A 19,430-nucleotide genomic window follows, 5' to 3' on the forward strand; every position below is an offset into this window, starting at 1 on the left:
TATCCTCCCTGCTTCACGAGTCTCTGGTTTCAAAAGAAATGGTTCACGTGAAAGCTCTTTGTATTTACGATACGTGGGGCGTGTCCTCCCTCCCATTTTGCAAGCATGGACACTAAGGCACAGTGCAAAAACCCAGGAATGGTTAAACCAGAGTTCCTGAGCTCTACATTTTCTTGGCCAGAGTTAAATCTTTTTTGGCACACTTACAGCAGATTTAGGGAATAACACAGTGAGATTTTTTTCGTCTTTTGGCCTGTCAATTTGGCATACCTAGTGGGACAGAGAGAGAGAGAGAGAGAGATCTTTTAATACTAAACCACGGTGTTGGCAATGATACTTGAATGTGTGAGCTCTCAGACACGCTGATGGACAAGCAGCGACAGGAGAATGGCTTTAAAACGATAGCTTAGTTTTAACCCGTTAAGTCCTCAGCACAACTTCGTAAGACAGAGGAAACTGGGACTCAGAGAGGTTATGTAACTTCCCCAGAGTCTCAGAGCCTGCACGTGACAGAGCCAGGCTGTCCCAGGACCCACACCCATAACCACTGTATTAATTTTCTATTGCCGTATACTCCTCAGGTTACAATAATGCATGTTTATCATGTCACAGTTTTTGTGGACTAGGAGCCCAGGGTGGCTCAGCTGGATCCTCTGGCTCCAGGTTTCTCGGGAGGGCGCAGTTGAGCTTGTAGCCCGGGCTGTGGTCTCACCTGGGGAGCCAGGGATCCACTGCCAAGCTCACTCATGTGGCCGTAGCTGGATTCAGTGCCAGACAGGTCTCCATGGAGCAGCTCACCACATGGCAGCTGCTTTCTTGGAGAAAAGGGGGAGAAGAGGGTGCCCAACGGGTGCCACAGCCGGCTAGCACATCCACTGTGTTCAGATGCTTATAATCTTATATCAGCAAGTAGGGGACAGAGACCAGGAGACCAGACAGCAGGATTGTTCTCTCTGGGTGGTGAAATTAGACATATTTGGTTTTTCATTATTGCTTATTGATATTTTTCTCAATGAGCATTTTATCAAAGAATAAGTGGAAGCATTTTATCAAAGACACTTGAGGTAAGGATAAAGTGTTTTGTTTGGTTTTAAACAAAAGCAGAGCAGACAGCTCGAGTTGAACTTAACCTTGACTTTGGCCAGGCTCACATGCAGAACCCTAGCTGTTTGGGAAAATGACATTCATTTATTATTCTCACTATAAGATCAAGAGGACATTAAAAACATTGGATGGCTCCTTTTACACTTTGGAGTGAAAAGTTGACTCTCTGGATTGGCACAGCCACTGAGCATCTTTGTCAAGGCCAGAGAGCTGGGCTGGATTTATCGTGTGTCAGGGCACATCCCTGCCTTCTGGGTGTGCTGTTTTATTCATGAATGAAAATGCTGAATCATTCAATATTAATTCAAACTTTTTTTTTTCTTCCTTGTACTTTTGATAGTGATTTGCCTCTCGGGGAAGTGAGTCGTTTTGCTGCAGATGTTTCATTTCAAAGACTCACACTGGGAGCGATGGAAGGTAGCATCAGTTACATTCACATCGTCTAGGAAAGGAGAAGTCTGGCGGACAGATTTTCAGCTTAGCCACTTACGAGCTGTGTGACTTTGTGCAAATTAATTGACCTTTCTGAACTTTAGTATCTTCTTTAACATGGAAATAATAATAGCATTTACCTCCTAAGGGGGTTGTGACGATTACATGAGGTAGTCCATATAAATTGCTCAGAATAATACCCAGTACGTTCACCGTAAGTGCTCAATAAATGGATTTCTGCTCCTGCAACTTGAAAGGAGGGATCCCAGAAGAGGCTTCTTGACCATTCAGATCTTGTTCCTTTCTTCTTGTGGTTTATGGAATCATATGTCATCATTAAGAGAAAATGTGTTGTATTGGTATTTGGTTATTTTCCTCTACAAAAAGCCAAAATTGCAATAGAGTAGGAAAAGCAGTATTCTGGATTCAAATTCTGGCTTTGCAACTCACTAGCTGTGTGACCTTGGAAAAGTTGCTTAACCTCTCTTATCCTTATCTGTAAAACTGGGACATCGTCATCTCACAAGAAGGTTGTGGATTAATTAAAACAATAGGTGAGAGTGCCTGTGTAAGGCCTGCCTAGCACAGGGCAGGAGGGACTGAATGTGCACTAGCTTCTCCAGTTTCCTTTTTCGGACAGCACAGTTGCCAAAAAACTCACCAGACTCTGATTTTCAGACTTTCTGCCTAGCAGTTTTGGCCCTCTTCCATCCACACCCACAAAAAGTTGGCACATGGTAGGAACCAGTGTAACTCTTGGCACAGACCCATCTGCCTCACACTTGGGCTTGGCATCTGCGTCTCGTGTCCCATCCATCCCTGCTCCTAGTGGACAGAGTCTCACCCTCTCCCCGCCGCCTCTCCCAGCGCTCCCCTACCCCACCTCCCAGTCCTGTTTACCCAGTCTTGGCGTCCTCATAACTGCGGCTCCACGTGACCCCACACGCCCCCCGTCATCTCTCTCGGGAACCTTTCAGCTGCCAGCCCCACCGCTGGCTGTCTCCATCCCTGGTGTTCCCGCTTCCTAGTTCCCAAGAAGCCTAACTGCTGCACTGCGATGTCGAGACATTTTCTGGAGGGGGGAGGGGAAGAGGACTTGTGTGTCCTCATTAGAGGACAGCTTATTAATTTCAGAGTTTTCTCTTTCCCCTTTTGATGGAAAGAAAGCAGGACTAGAACTGGTTAAGAATTATTTTTATCCAAGTATACATCCCTGTTGAATGCAGGTCTAGTTAGCGTCAGTGGACCCTGAGTTCTGGCTAAGAAAGAGATAAAGTTTAGTGTTTAAAAAAAAAAAGTTATCAGTATGTTCCATGACCTTTAACTCTCGGCTAATGGAATAAACTCTTTAGGAATTCCACTTTCATTGTAAGATCAAACAGAAGAAAATAAAAGCTGGTATCTCCATGCTTCAAAATATGGGGAGTGTTGGATTTTAACTGGATTTTATGTTCAAAGGGCTATACTTCATTACATAATTAATTCAGGAATCTTCTTTGATAAAGCAATTGTGAAAAGTTAAGAATGAATTTAAATATGTCTTAGAATATCATGGCTTTGTATAGTTCGGCAAGTTGTGTGTGTGTGTGTGAGTGAGTGAGAGAGACAGAGCGAAAGAAAGAGTGACTGAGCTCCTAGCATGTTTCTTTGCCTCTCTGAGTTTTAGTTTCCTCTCCTGCGTCGTGCAAACATTAACAACTACCCCTCGAAGTTTGTGTAAAGGTGAAATAGGATCACAAATATGATTTATATGAAGTATGGCAACCCATGTTAAGAGGAACTCATATTTCACAACCACCAAATATGTGCCAGGAAGATAAAAGATGAACAGGGCCGTTGTAGGGATTTCTAGCAGTTACTGACGGTAAGTCATTACAAACATGCCTTGGATTCGGCACAGCGGTCTTTGCTCAGGGATCGAGATGTGGGGTGGAAACTACCCTTCATTTCAGCAACATGCTGAGTGAAAAAGCCCTGTGGGGTTAGCCTGGGAACTCATTTATTTAACCCTCGACACGATTTTTACTCTGCAAAAAGTGTGATATCAGTTTCAAGCAAATGACTTGTGCCCCCCAATTTTTTTTTAACAACAACCACCAAAAAAACCACAACCATCTGTAACTGGGGACTATTTTAAACATTTGATTATTCTCTCCTGGGTAATTTCTGATTGTCACAACTAGCAGCGCAACTCCTGGGGGAGGTGCTACTGGTACCTAAGTGGGTGAGGCCCGGGAAACAGCTAAACATCCTTCAGTGCCCAGGACAGCCTTCCGCAGCAAAGAATGATCCAGCCCACGATGTCTGTAGTCCCCAGGCTGAGAAACTCGGGTCTGTATATACACATGGGTGTAGATAAAATTTTTATAAAACTTGGGTAATTCTTTTATGGACGTGTCATATCCCACTGTCCATGGAATGGTAAAATACAGCATATTCCATTTAGCTTCCTTCCACTCTCAGATATTTATGTTGTTTCCTCTTTGTTGTTAGAAACAATACTGTTACAAATATTTTTAACCTATATCTTTGTTTACCCATTATTTTCTTGGGATTAATCCTAAAAAATGAGATGCTCAGTCAAAAGGACTAGGAAGCTGGCATCAGCTTATCCTCACACGAGCCGGATGTGAGCGAGCCTGCCTGCCTACGGCTTCGCTGGCACCGACTGCGCTTTCCCACTTCTTTAAATATTCAGGGTTCTTGTGATGCCCAGGTCTGGCCAGACTCAGAGTTCTGGGGCAGTCTGTCTGGCATGGGGCTGAGGTCCTGGTACTGCCTCTGTTGGGGACACCGGCTATTGTTGGGGCAGGATGCTCATGCCTGCTGTCCCAGGGATTCTCATCATCTTCGTTTGCTGCAGGATCTAGACAGATCAGTCAGGCTGCAGCCAAAGTCGACGTTGAATTTGATTATGACGGGCCTTTGATGAAGACAGAAGTCCCAGGGCCTCGATCTCGGGTGAGTTGAGCACACTTGAGTGCTGTGTTTCAGAAGAGAGCAGAAGGGGTCCATGGGGCAAGAATGCAGCCAAGCTAAGGGCCCTGTATTCTTAGCTGCTTTCAGCGAGTTTCCTACTAGAGATCCAGGACCTTAAACCAGGCCATTCTACCATAAGAAGTAAAAGAGATCCCAGAAGAGGTGTACCAGTTATCTATTGCCATAATACTGCTGCGTAACAATCACAAACCTCAGCAGTGTACAAGTTGCTCATGCATCCAGGGTTAACTGGGAGTTGGGTAGGCAGCTCTGTTGGGCTCATCCACGTGCCTAAGAGATAACTGGCCACCAGTTGACCCAGGCTAGGCTTATCGTGGGTCACTGTGGTCACTCGACTCTGCTTCGTGTGTCTCTCATCCTCCAGCCAGCTGGGCTGGGCTGGTTCTCATGGTGATGGAAGAGGAGAGCTTGCCCTAGGTCTTGAGGCTCCACACTGGCCCACCGTCACGTCCACCTCATTCTCTTGGCCAAAGCAGGTCACACAATTTGCTGAATCCAGAGTCAAGGGTCAGGGCAGAACATCCACCAACAGTGAAAGAACACGACAGTGTGATAGGGCACACGGCGTGTGTAGCAAACACCCCCCTGAGCTTGGTCTTGAAGGGCCACCAGGAGGATTGGCCGAAGGAGTGCGTTCTGTCCCAGGCAAGGGGAGAGGCCCGCAGGGTGACAGTCCGTGACATATGAGAGATACTGGGTAGCTCTGAGTTCCTAGAACAGATGTCAGTATGTGAGGTGGAAGAGGCACAGGGTGGGTCTGATGAGGGGGGTTGGGGCTTCTCCTCAAAGAACCTGCAAGACCTGCGTACGTTTTGGAAGGCTGGTTGGTTAACCTTGATTCTGTGCTGTGATGAGCAGTACTGTTGCTAATGTTTGTATCTAAAAAATAGCAGTGTAAACCTTTTTAATACGAATTTATTTTTTTTTTGCATACTTTGCAGATTTTATCCGCAGTGTCTTTTTTTTTTTTTACAGTCAAAAGATACCTCTTTTGTCATTCCAACTATTTTATAAATCCAGAAATCTTAGTACCCATGTAAATGATTGTAGTTATTTTGCACAGTGTTTTGCTAAGAAAAGAAGACTTTTTTCATTAGTATCTTTATCAGAGAGGGGTGGATTTTAATTTAATGATAGTAAAATACTTGGAAATTTTTTTTGTATTTTTGTTATTAAGCCACTGTTTTATAATTCCCAGTTTCCATGTAGAATTGCACAAGTGGTTAATAGAGTGTTCAGATTATAATTGAATCGTTCTTTCATGTGCAAATATCTATTTTCAGTTAATTTTATTTTCCTAATGGGATATCAAAGCCTTTTTCCCCCCTAAAGAAAGAGAACCCCTGCTTTTCTGGGCATGAGATAGACATCTTCAGCTTAAATTTTTTTGTTAAGTATTTTAGATTATTTTATTGTTATCTTTGACGTGTCCAAATCTCCAGACTGTCTGTTGTATTGGTGATTTAACTGGCAAGAATTGTTTCCTGCCAACTATTTATATTAAGCTATTTAAAAATATTTATAATATTGTTGACTAATTAACTATTAAGTTATTGGCATGAAAGGGGGAAAGCCCCAAAACTTGGGAAGACATGGAAGATTTTAAGCTACTTTGGCAAGTGTGTGTCTTTGCTATAATACTTCTGCTCTTCTCGCCTGCAGGAGTTAATGAAACAGCTAAATATAATTCAGGTAAGTGGGGCTGAAGTAGTGATCCTTCCATTGCTTTTCTTTATAATTTAGCTGAAGGACACAAATTCTTAATCTGTGCTGGCTCTTTTTTTAAAAAAAAAAAATGCAGCTGACTTTTGTTCTAACCCTGGTTGTCTAATTTCACTTGTGATTTCTTCTTTGACTCGTTGCTTCTTTATGTACTGTGTAATTTTCACATTACGGTAAACTTCCCAGACTTCTTTCTGTTACTGATCTCTAATTTCATTCTGTTGTGGTCGGAAAATATATTTTGAGTGATTTCAATTCTTTTAAATTTACTGAGCCTTTTTTATGGGCTAATAAATGGTCTGTTCTGGAAAATGTCCCATATGCACTTGAGAAGAACATCTCCCCTTCTATGCATGTTTGTGAGGTCTGCTGATTTAGAGCGTTGTTCAAGTCTGTTTCCTTGTTAATCTTCTGCCTAGCTGTTCCGTCCATTATTGAAATCCAGGTACTGAAGTCTCTAGCTATTCTTGTAGAATTATTTTCCCCTTCAATTCTCCCAGGTTTTGCTTCATGTGTTTTGGGGCTCTGTTATCAGGTGCTTGTATGTTTATAATTGTTGTATCTTCTTAGTGGACAGACCCTTGTGTCATCATAAAATGCCTCTCTTTACCTCTAGGAACATTTTGTTTTGTTTTGTTTTGCTTTACAATCAATTTTGTCTGATATTAATATAAATCATTGCAACTTTTTATGGTTACTGTGAGAATCATATATCTTTTTCCATCTGTTTAGCTTTCAACCCAATTTATATTCTTGAATCTAAAGTATGTCTCATGTAGACAGCAAATAGCTGAATCTTTTTATCCAGTCTGACAGTTGCTGATTTTTTTATTGAATTGTGTAATCCACACACAGTTAATGTTTTATGGATACAGTTGTATTTACATCTTCCATTTTACTTTTTGTTCTATGTCTCATGTCTTTTTTGTTCCTCTGTTCATTTGCTACTAATTTTCTACTAATTTTTTGTACATAGAGTTGAATATCATCTGGTGTAACATTTTCATTTCTTTCACAATTACTATATATTTTTTAGTTGTCTTAAGCCCTAAGACCATATAAGTCTTAACTTTTCATAATCTTTTCCAGATTTATATCTCAGTATTTTTTGTTGTAATATATGTAACATACAGAAAAATTCACAAAATACAAATTCATAGCCTAATAAACTATCATAAAGCAAATCACGTAATTGCACCCAGGGCAAAAACTACAGCATTGCCAGCACCCACAGATACCTTCCATGTGTCCATAAGTGGACAGGACATGGTTTACTTCACCAGTTCAGGCTTAATCCTGAAAGACTGAGAATATAGGGAGCTGCAGTGAGCCTGATCCAGTCTCTTCTCTCCCCAAGAATGCAGAGGCCGTGCACTTTTTCTGCAATTATGAAGAGAGCCGAGGCAATTACCTGGTAGATGTGGATGGCAACCGGATGTTGGATCTTTATTCCCAGATCTCCTCGGTCCCCATAGGTAAGAGCTGGAAAATCAGTCCTTGAATGTAACCTGTCTCTCTCTGTTAGTCATGACTCTCCAGACTTTGGCTGCTCCTTCCCAGAGGCACACCCTTGTGCATGGCCAGACACTTCCCTCAGGGGCAGAGAAGAGGAACGAGTAATTCGTAGAGGGTGCATTACTAGGAATTTTCCATGTCTTTTCTCATTTACTCCTCCCCAGAACCCTACAAGGTAAGTATGGGTGTGAGTAAATAGCTCATTTTGTAGCTAGACAGGCAAAGCGTGGAGAGGTGAAGCAGCCTGTGCGGAAGCATCGCTAGCGTGTGACCCCTGTGCAACAGTCTTGGGTTTCCTGGAGGCGGGGCTTCTGTGCAAGTGGTTTATTGAGGGAGAGCTCTTGGGAGAAAGGAGAGGGAAGGAAACAGAATAGGACAGGAGGGAAGTGTTAAGAAGGATGAGGTTTCAGTCAGAGACTAGCCACAGCCTGGTTCCACAGAGGTACTCCGGAGGGTGAATTGCACCCCAGAGTCAGTCCCAGACCGAGGCAAAGGGGCTGGCCTTTTGGTATCCCTGTGTCAGTCAGTCATTGCCCATCGGCTGCTGGAGGGAAGGACATGGGGCAACTATCTAAAGAGAGAAGCAGCTGGGGCCGTTGTCAGCCCCCCTTCCCTGCGCCCTCCACACCTACACAGCAGCTGGGAGAGGGCTGGCTTGCCCAGGAAAGGCGACCCCGTGGGGCACCAGTAGCATCTGCCTCATCAGTCTCACCTCCTGGCCATCCAGAGCGAGGCTCAGCTGCCGTAGGAGGGCACGGCAGCCAAAGGGATGAGCATGCTGATCGGACAGGTGGGTAGCTGCTATTGGCAGCTTGGATGGTTGATGTTTCTTTGGTCGATGGACTCCCCAGTGCATTCACTGGCCTGTGGGCTGAGCTTCTGATGAAGCCTGTCCTTCGTGAATGGTGCCAGAGCATTCCTCCTTCGCTCCCCATCAGTAGCTCCCCGACCCCCCCCCGCCAGGGCCTTTCCCCGCAACCACCCCCCCATTAGGTCTCCACGACTCTTCTGCTTTCCCTGCCCAGTCCCTCAAACCTATTTATTTCCCATTAAGATGAGATTAGACAGCAGGTGGCTGGCTCATTGTTTTGGGGAAGTTCATCATTCAGAGATGCCTTAGTCTTTGAAGGCATTTTTTTTAATGGAGATGCTGAGGATTGAACCCAGAACCTCACGCATGCTAAGCATGCACTCTACCTCTGAGCTATACCCTCCCCACTGAAGGCGTTTTGGATTCTGAGATTTACAAAGCCCTGTCTCCATTTTGTGTTGGAGTGAAAGGGATTGGATCTCTAGTTATCCGAGACTGTGGGCCAGTCTCTTCCTGGCTAACTCCTCCACCCTCCGCACCACACCCAGGGCTCCTTCAGTCCAGATCCCCAGCCCGCCAGCTATATGTGAGGGTGAGGGCGAACAGGCCGGTGGTAGTTGTTAAAAGGCCAGAAGTTCTAAGAAGTTCTTTCCCTGCCACCTTTTCTCCCATATCTTCAGTATTTTTGAGATGATTTTTTAAACTAATAATGAGAATTTACTCTATGCCTGGAATGTTGCTAAATGCCTTCCATATCATCTCATTTAATCCCTGCAACAATAACATCGTATCTTTTAATATCACTTCTGGTTTACCGATGGGGAGCCAGGTTTCAGGGGGTTGCAGGGTTTGCCCAGCTGTCCATGGAGCCTGAGGATTTGAACCAATGACCGTGCCTCCTAAGCTTACTTCTATCATAGCAGCTTCCAGACAGCTGCCCCCACCCTGCCCTGTGGGGGGCCCACGGCACAGGATTTCCTGATCAGAGGGGCCAGCTCTGCTTTCATCTCTCCTTCTGAAGCCAGTAAGAAAAGCTGCATCCACCGGCTTAAGAAGATTTCCCTGAAGCTGCCTTATCTACTGAGGCAGAAAAGTCATAAACAGCCAGGCAGCATGATAAAGAGTCAGAAAGACCTCTGGCCACAGATCGGTTGGAAAAACCCCACAGCGTGTTCCTTCCTTGAGCAATAAGCGCTTCCCAGCCGTGGTCCCAGCGCACCTTGGAGTGGGGAGGGGAGGGGTGGGTGGCCGAGGAAGGACGTGAGCTACTCTCTGCTCCGGCCCCCGCATCACTGCCCCCATCCGCGCTCCCTGCCGCGGGCAGCGTGAAGCCACAAGGCTCTTCAAGTCTCTTCTCTCCGATTCCATGGAGAGAGTCTCCCCTGGGTGATGCTCGGTCTTTAATACCCGTCTACACTGGCTAATCTCTTACATGGAGGCGCTCAGGCCCCAGGCTCAGCGCCTTGGGCAGGCCTCTCACCAGAGTGATAGGAAGTGTCCATTCAAAGTCAATCTCTTTAAATTACAAAGTGAATCGGTTTAAAGAAAATAGGTACAAGGTATGCATGATGAAAAAACAAATTGTGATTCTTGATGGCTGGGAGTTTTTCTCCAAAGTCTACTTCCTGTTCCAAGAGTCACTGATTAGTCTTTTCTCATATGTGACAGTTTTGAGTTCTGTTCACTCATTCAACTAATATCTATCAGGCTGAACACTTGGCCCTGCCTTTGAGGGTCTCATATCTGGTCTCCTGACCTCAGGGCCTCCCTATGAACTTGGTCTTCCTGTGAGAGTCATTGCTAAGAGTGTCAATAAGGAACAGAAAGCCCCCTGTACATAGTAGAAGCTCAATAAACAGCAGTGAAGGTGCTGCACCCAGGACATCCGGCTCCTGTGCTGTGCGGGCCTGTCTCACGCCTCCCTCCTCTGCGATAAAATCTTTCGTTTATCAAGCATCTACTTTGCTTGAGGGACTTTGTGTTCATTATCGCTAATCCTGGCAACAGCTGATGGATGTTAGGTTGCTGTCAAGCCTGGAGATGTTGGAGTGTCACAGTGAAGAAAGGTGTACACGTCTTTATATACGTGTAGGATAAATTCGTAGAAGAGCAGTTGCAGAATAAAAGGGCATCCTAAGCCTCGCTGTGGAGCAGCAGGCTCCGTCTGGGGCTGGACTGAGCAAATGTGTGCAGGCAGGATCAGTCGTGCTGGTCACGGAGTACAGGCGGCATCCTTCACCCCCCAGCCCCTGAGCAAATGCTTGTTGAGGTCTGACTCAAGCTGTGGGTGCTGCGGGTGAAGGCAGGGACCACGTCTGCAATTCGTCATGCCAGCCTGGTAAACCCCTCCCAGCCCTGGTCTCGAGTTTGCTTTAACCTTCATTCACCATCTGTCTGGTCCAGTACATCTCCAATGTGAACATCAGAATCACCCAGAGAATTTGTGGAAGATTTTTGGGGCCTCCCCTGAGAGATTCTGAGTCAGAGAGTCTGGGGTGGGCCTAGGAATGGGTTTTTTGATCTGCAAAGGACCCCTTTATGTGAAGAGAGTTGCAGGGTTGGAAGGGGAGGGAGGGAGCGGGCAGTGGGGGGAGAGGCGTGGAACCCCCAGATACGGTGCTGGTCTCTAACCGTATCTTCCTCTCCCCAGGTTACAGCCATCCCGCTCTCATGAAACTCGTCCAACAGCCTCAAAATGTGGTGAGTCCTCAGAGTGTTCATGGCGATTCAGAGGATCACTGAGGCAGTCTTTGAAAGTAGTCTATCATCCATCCATTCATTCATGCATTCATTCAGTCCATAAATATTTATTGAGTACATACTGTGCACTAGGCACTTGGGTGAGCCCTGCTCCCATGGAGGCAGCCAACTAACCACACACATAAGTAGAGAATTACAACCATATTAAATGCTACAGAGTGAGGCAAGCAGCACCATGTAGACACAAAACAATGATAATGGTAATAGTGATGAACAATAATTAAGAACATACTATGTATAAACTCTGCAACCGGCACATCTTAGATCTAATACTGACAAGTCTATGAGGGGGCTATTGTTCTTATCCCTGTTTTACAGATGAGGAAACTGAGGCACAGAGAGGTTAAATATTTTTCCAAGATCACACAGCCAGTGGAGGTGCTGGGAATAAAACCCAGAGGAGCTGGACTTTTCAGGGATGGAGGGGTGAGGGGTCAGGGAAGAGTGATGTCTGAGCTGAGACCTGAAGGAGGAGACAGTGTTAACAGATGAGGAGCCACGGAAGAGAGGTCCCTGCAGGGAGAGGAGGGTGGGAGGGCAAGGTGCAGCGAGCTTCAGGAAAAAAGAGGACAGCGAGGTTGGAGCAGAGCGACCAGAGGGAGCCAGGCAGGACTGGGGTGGCAGTCAGGGACCAGGTGACACAGTGTCTTGTCCCTGGCACTGTTAACATTTGGAGCCGGATTATTCTCTGACGTAGGGGCTGCTGATTGATCACACCGGCTGTAACGCACGTGCAGAGACAGGCATACATACTGAGTGTGCTGTGCGGTGAATTTTCCCAAGTAACCCATGTTTCTCAACTCTTTTTTCCATCATCACTCCCGTAGGAGCCTTTTTAGGCATTGTTTTCCTAATTGTTCTCCCCACCATGAAATGTTAATACCACCCTGTGTGAGTTTCCTGGTGCTGCCATCACAGACCTCTGCCAGTTTAGGGGTTTAAAACAACGCCTGTTTATGGTCTTACGGATCACGTGGGTCAGGAGTCTGGCGGGCTCAGCTGAGTGCTCTGCTTGGGGCTCTCGAAGCTGAGATCAGCTCTCAGCTGGAGGCTCTGGGCGAGGATCTGCTCTGGGGCTCGTCCTGGTCGCAGGCACCTGGTCGCATTTCATGTGGCACCTCCAGCGTTATGCCAGCCACGGTCTGGTCCCTCTCTCTGTCTCCCTCCTCTGCCTCTGCCCTTAGCAGAGGGCTCATGCGGTTGCACTAGACTCACCCAGAAAATCCAGAACAGTCTCCTTTCTGCACTGAACAGGAAGCTTAACCACATCTGCAAAGTCCGCTTTGCCGCGTAATGTATTCACAGTCCCGGGGATGGGATGAGGCTGGGGCATCTTCTTGGGAACCATAATTGTGCCTGCAGCCCACCTGTGGTATATGGTACATACGTATATACTATATGCCAGCGGGATGCCTGCGCTTTCCACACCAAAGAGCTAAGATGCTTTCCATCCCCACTGGATTCAGCTGGTCCCCACAACACGCCCCGCCCAGTTACTCCCCCAGACCAAATTAGGCAGACCACTCCCCTTACTTGCAGCAGCACAGTAAGTGGAAAGGTACAGTGTGTGTTCTTTATCACATCTTGCCTGTTTCACTCAAAACCCATCCAGAGACTCGTCCTCGGTGGGTATCGCCACAGACCATCCATCCTCTTGGCTTTAAGCATCCTGTTGTGAGAACACACTGCAATTAACACCCTGCCTACCGCCGTGGGCATTTGGGTCGCTTCCTACAAAAGCCACTGCTGTGAACCTAAAAGTGTGTGTCTTTAGGTGACACACTGATGTATCCCCTTGGATGCAAGGCTGGAGTGGCATCTCTGGTTGGGCTGTGACCACACGGTCAGCCTCAGCAGATCCCTTCAGACAGTTTTCCAAACTGGCCGTGGTATTTCCACTCCCTCCAGCAGTGAGAGCTCTGGCCGCTCCACATCCTCCCGGGCACCACGGGTCACTGGGGGCTTTCGTTTTACTCAGAGCGACATACATATCCACACACGACAAGGAATGTGATTCCAGAGAAGTCAAAGATAATAGGAAAGAACATGTGTCTTCTTTACACGTGAGTGTGCCTGCCTGGGAGGATCCTGGGGACATTCTCGCCTCCGATTAGCTGACAAGTTCAGGGGCTGCTCTAGTGGAAGCCGCGTCCTCCGGAGGGCGTCTGGCGAGGCCCATTTGTGGCTCCACGCGTGTGTTTACATTCAAAGCCCGGCTTTGTTTCGAAACGTTGTGCAGATCCCAGATGCCTCGGCAGTTGGTGCTGAAAAACTGTGTCAACAAACACGCCAGACACATTTGCGGTGTCAGCTGTCTCCGGAGGCAGTCGCCCCAACAGCGCGTGATTTCCGGGCCCAGGGGATTCTGATTTCGGGGGATGCCCTGCCCCCACCTGTCCCTGCCCGGAACCTGGGCGCACACCTCATCCTTTTCATCCTCCCCTCCCTCTCCCACCTCTCACCTCTCACCAAGTCAGGGACCAGTCCTAGCTCTGCCCCTTCCACCTCTCCACTTGGATGTCCCCAGCCAGCCCCTCTTCATCGCTTCCTCCCACCTCCCCATCCATTCTCACCTCCCCCAAACCACCCCCCAAACTGCACCGTGCCTGGAGCCCTTTCCTGGTACCCACTGCCTTCAGGATGCCTCCCAGCTCCTCCACTTCAAGTGCAAAGCCCTGGTGATCTGGCTGCTGCTTCTTCAGCCTTATTTCTAGACATTTGTTTGTTCACTCATTGACTGAATACCTACTATGTGCTGGGCACTGTTCTTGGTGCTGTGTTTGATAGCGAGATCACCATGTAGATTACTGTCCAGAGCAGTCTCTCTCACAGTCTGGATCACAGACTAGACCAGTCTAGAGCACTGTCTGGATGGTGGTCTGGATCATGGTCTGGATCACAGTCTTGTTCTGCAGAGGGCTGGGTGTGGGGCAGGGTACTGGCACAGTCTTAGAGAAGAGACAGCTGACTGCCAGAAGCTCAGCAGGGTACATCTCGGGCATCTGACCAGATGGCCATCGATCAATGTCTTGGGTTTTCCAAACTCTTGGCGGGAGACGCACTCCGGTGGTCATGGTATTTTACCTGCCCTGGGCCAGGCCCCTGCCAAGTTGTGGAAGTCCTGAGAAGGGGCTCATCGACCCTTTGGTACCCCAACCATGTCACCCTGAAACTCCCACATAATTCATGTTGCTGCAAAAAACTAAACCATGTCTCTTGGGTCCAATATCTGGGCTCTAGTTAGGACTTCTTATGTCACCAGGGCCACCTCATCACATTGCCCACAGGTCAGACAGTGATTATTGGGCATTGCACACGCATGGTCCTGCAATAAATGTTGAGTGCCATCTGACATCCGTGGCACCGTGGCTGGCTGTGGGGCAGCTGGCCTGGTCAGGTAGACATGTGCCATCATTGTGAATTCCAGGCCTGTCCACCTACATAATTCCGTCCTTCAAAACTGAGCTTCTGCCTCATCTGTGTGCTATATTCTCTCACTGGCTATCCCAGGAGGGGTCCTCATTTTGGCAAATGAGGACTCTAAAGACCAGAGAGGTTAAGTGGCTTGCCCCAGGTTGCAAAGCAACTTAAACCAAAGCTCATTGTCTTCACACTGCGCTTTATAGCTCTGGAGTCTGAAGGCGAGGATTCTAGCAACCTGTCCTCAATTGATTCTGCTACCCCATGTCCCAGATATCTTCTGTTCTTACTGTCACGCTTTGCCGAACAAGAACACCACCCCCACCTCTTCCCTGGGCCCAGACAGGCAGTCACGCTGCCAGCTCGGCCGTCCGCTCTGTCACCTGCTTCCCCCACTCCACCCTGATGCCATGATGTGCTTGATTTCTTCAAAGCCCCGCTAACAGCTCAGAGCCAAAACAAAGGGCCTCTCGGTGGCCCCCACAGACCACCCGGGGTCTCCAGACTGTGCCAAGCAAACTCGTATCCAGCTAGCATTCACATTTTTTGGGTGGAGGCTGCCTGCAGTGACTGGCAGAGGATGGGATCTGAGTTCAGCAAATCTGGATTTGAGTCGTGGTTCTGCCCTGTCCTGTCTGTGTGACTTGGGGCAGGTTGATAGACTTCTCTGGTCCTCAGTTTCTCCAGCTCTACAATGAGAATGGTTAACTCCCCCCCCAGTGCTTATTCTAGACCCAGCCAGCTGGTCACAAAGCAGAAAAAGCAACAGATACGGACCTGCCACGATGTCTAGTGCCGCCAGGAGGATGCGTTCTGGGCCTTCCTGTCCTCGGGTTTCCTCCTGTGCGGTGATGCCACTGTTTAGATTTGCACCGAGCTTATTACAGGATTGAGTCAGAGGAGAGGTGCCTGAGAAGTGCCCAAATCCCAGGCTTAGTTCATCCACCCCACGCCCCCTTAACTAAATGTTTCTATTTTAGACTAATTTCAAATTTATAGGCAAGGTGTCAAGATAGTTTCCACCTACTGTTCACCCATTTCTCCCCAATGTTAACCCCTCACCTCTCCATGGTACCCTTGTCAAAACTGAGAAATTGATGTTGGTATGTTACATACTACAGATTTTATTCAGATTTCCCCAAAATTTCCATTAGTGCCTTTTTTTTTTTTTTTTTTTTTTGTCCCAGGATCCAAGCCAGGATGCCCCCATTGTATTTAGTACAGTCCGTTTTTTTTAACACAGATCCACTTCTTGGTGACCTCATTACTTACCCATCATGCAGACCCCTCCCAGACTCTTCCTGATCCTGCTAGGAGGCACTGGGGGGCACTGGCTGGACCTCCAGGGACAGAGCGGCTCTGTTACCCCATTTCCGTTTCCATTTGTGTCTTTTCTATAATGGCGGACACATGTCATTACACATTGGTCAGAACCTATAGAATGTACAACCCTTAGAACGAACTCTAATATAAAATTATAACCTCTTTTTTAAATGCCTTTTTTTTACCAGCCACAGAATATCACCTTCAGTTAACGTGCCTTCATTTACTTAACTCAATGTTGGCATTTACAGTGGTTCTCCGTTTTGTTGTAAATAATGCTCCCTCGTTTCCTGGGTATCAGAAGCGAGTATCTGTTTAGCATCAGGCTTGCACTGTTGATTTCCTTGCAGAGAGAATGCCTGTGGAAGCAACCTAAGTCTCCATCAACAGAGGAATGGAGAAAGGAAATGGGGCATATCCATAGAGCAGAATATTATTCAGCCTCGAAAAGGAAGAAAATTCCGCCATATGCTGTAACGTGGATGAATCTGAAGGATGTTATGCTAAGTGAAAGAAGCCAGTCACAAAAGGACGGATACTGTTTGATTCCACCTATTTGAGGTGGTTAGAGTCCTCAAAATCTGAGACAGGAAGTAGAACAGTAGTTGCCAGGGGCTAGGGGAGGAGGGGAATGGGGGCTCTGTGTTTAGCCATAGCAGAGCTCCGGTTTTGCAAGATGACAGAGTTCTGGAGATGGATGGTGATGATGGTTGCACCACAATATGAATATTCTTAACACCGCTGAACTATGTGCTTATAAATGACCAAGATGGTCAATTTTATGCTACTTGTTTTTTAACCACAATCAAAAGCAAATCCAGATGCAAACAGTTCATCTCCCTAAATGTCCCCGTGAGCTCACTGCAGTCAGTCCCACCCCAACCCCTGACAGCCGTGAGCTTCTTTCTGTCCTTACAGTTTTGCTTTTTCCAGAGTGTCATGGAACAGAGCCGTGCAGGGTATGACCCTCTGATTCTGGCTTCTTCCACTCAGCCTCATGCCTTTGAGATCCTTCCCTGTTCTTCCATGTTATTACGTGTGTTGGGAGAGTGTTCCTTTTCATTGCTGCGCAGTATTCCACGGTGTGCACGTACCACGGTTTATTTGATCGTTTCCCCAGTGGGAGGACATGTGGGTTGTTTCCATTTTTTGGCGACTGAAGATAAGAACCACTATGAATATTCACGTCCATTCACGTCTTTGTGTGACATGTGCTCGCATTTCTCTTAGATAAATAATACCTTGGAGCGGATTGCTGGGTCATAGGGGGCATGTCTGCTTAACATCGTAGGAAACTGCCCACCTGTTTTCCAAAGCGGCCGCCCCATGTTACATCCCCAGCAGCTGCAAATGAGCGTTCTAGCTGCTCTGTACCCTTACCAGTAATTGTTATTGTCCATCTTCTGTTTTTTAGCTATTGTGATGGGTTTTTCTTTCTTCTAAGATTACAGATCCACAGGAAATTAATTGCAAAGAGTAGTACAAAGAGGTCCCATGTATTTTCCCCCCAGTTCCCCCCAGTGGTAACATCTTATATAACGATAGTACAATATCCCAACCAAGAGAGTGACACTTCTTTTTTAAACCCAGCGGAATCCTGGTGGATTTTTCTAAAAGTGCAGGGAAGTCTGTCACTCCCCGCAGCGTGGAATACATCCTCTCTGAAAAGCTGGTGGGCGGGAAGCTGGCTCAGGCCCAGGAAGTCACCGCTGGTCTCTTGGTTCTTTTGCAGAGCACATTCATCAACAGACCTGCCCTCGGAATCCTTCCTCCAGAGAACTTTGTGGAGAAGCTCCGGGAGTCCCTGCTCTCGGTGAGTCCCGGGGCGACAGCGCATCACTGTGAGGACCCACCTCCGCCGCACCTCCCTGCTGGCCGGCAGCTCTGATTTCTGGGAGGCCAGACCAGCAGGGGCAGGAAAGGATTCAGATCTGGAACAATTAAGGATGGAGTGTCTCTACTTCAGTCTGACTCCTCGTGCTGTTTCTTCCATAAAGAGTCTTTTAAATTTTCCTTTAGAGCAAAAGCTGGAATCCCCTGTGCTCGGGAGAAAGAGAGCCTGGGAAGTTAATCCTGGTCCCACCACAGAGGCTCTGCCTGTGGTCTTCAGTCTGCCTCCACTTTGGGTTTCAGTTGCTACACGATTAGAGTCGTTCAGAACCTGTAAAATGTGGGTGTCTCCGGGCCGAGGTTGCATCTGGGCTTTTCTTCGCCTTTTTCCCTCTCTGGCCTCAGCCTTGGGGTCCTTCTGGGCGTCTCTCCCACCCTCCCAGTCCCGCTGCTTCCAGGACATTCCTGGTTCCCTCCCACCCTCCTGAGGCCTCCAGGGCCCAGCGTGTGGCCCCTGCCGAGGCCCAGCTCCTGCTGGGGGTGTGGGGAGTCACGATGGAACTGAGCCCACAGCTGTTTCCCTACTGACAGGTGGCTCCCAAAGGAATGTCCCAGCTCATCACCATGGCCTGCGGCTCCTGCTCCAATGAAAACGCCTTCAAGACCATCTTCATGTGGTATCGGGTGAGGTCTGGGGCGTGCATGCGTGAGTACACACACACACACGTACACACACACACACACACACACACGCTCTCTCTCACTCCCAGCACCCAGCCACACACACAGCCCCTGTCCGACTGTTCGTATCAGCTGGCCAGAATATTGGACATCAGTGACCATGGTCAAAATCCGGAAAGGGCCACTGCCTGGTCGAGGCTTTCCTAACATCCCAGCGGGGTATGGCGCACAACCTTCCCAAAGTAATGACACTGTCTTACTTGGAATAAGACGTAGTATCGCACAGATCTTCGTGGTTGCCAATAGACTATAATACACCCTGTGCTTGCATCTATTTATTGACCCACAAGCACAGTGAACAGGCTCGGGCTTCAGCACATACGTGTAACCTCGACATATAATATCAACGCTGAAAGCTCCCCCTCGTTGTCAGGACTAAACGTCAGTTTGGGTGGAAAGTGGAAGCTCTCCCCTCTGCAGCTGCATCTGAGCGTTTGTTCTGTTGTTTTGTCAGAGCAAGGAAAGGGGCCAGTCAGGTTTCTCCAAGGAGGAGCTGGAGACGTGCATGATTAACCAGGTGAGCTCAGCGTCCTTTCCAGCTCCCTCGGTGCAGGGGGCCCTGTCCTTCTCGAACAGGAAGGTGTCTTAGCCAGCCCGGGCTGCCACGACAAACACCAGGGACACAGACGGGGGCACCTAAACGACAGGCACGCATTATGTGTTTTCTCGCAGTTCTGGAGGCCGGGCCAGTCTGGTTTCCCAGGGCAAGCTCTCTCCCTGGCTTGGGGACGGCCACCTTCTCACTGTGTCCCCACACATCCGGGAGAGGGAG

At 47.8% G+C, this 19,430-nt stretch overlaps 1 protein-coding gene across 2 annotated transcripts in view; it reads left to right on the top strand.

Annotated features, from left to right (window-relative positions):
- ABAT (4-aminobutyrate aminotransferase) overlaps positions 1-19,430 on the top strand; it is a 79,848-nt gene that overhangs the window by 45,250 nt on the left and 15,168 nt on the right. For both annotated transcript variants that reach the window (XM_014564222.2, XM_014564224.2), the window contains exons 3-9: positions 4,400-4,497; positions 6,199-6,228; positions 7,616-7,733; positions 11,235-11,284; positions 17,820-17,900; positions 18,509-18,601; positions 19,113-19,175. In XM_014564222.2, the coding sequence (XP_014419708.2) occupies positions 4,400-4,497; positions 6,199-6,228; positions 7,616-7,733; positions 11,235-11,284; positions 17,820-17,900; positions 18,509-18,601; positions 19,113-19,175 (533 nt within the window). The remainder of the gene's footprint in view (positions 1-4,399; positions 4,498-6,198; positions 6,229-7,615; positions 7,734-11,234; positions 11,285-17,819; positions 17,901-18,508; positions 18,602-19,112; positions 19,176-19,430) is intronic.

This window comes from Camelus ferus, chromosome 18, assembly GCF_009834535.1.
Source record: "Camelus ferus isolate YT-003-E chromosome 18, BCGSAC_Cfer_1.0, whole genome shotgun sequence".
Classification (NCBI taxonomy): Eukaryota; Metazoa; Chordata; class Mammalia; order Artiodactyla; family Camelidae; genus Camelus; species Camelus ferus.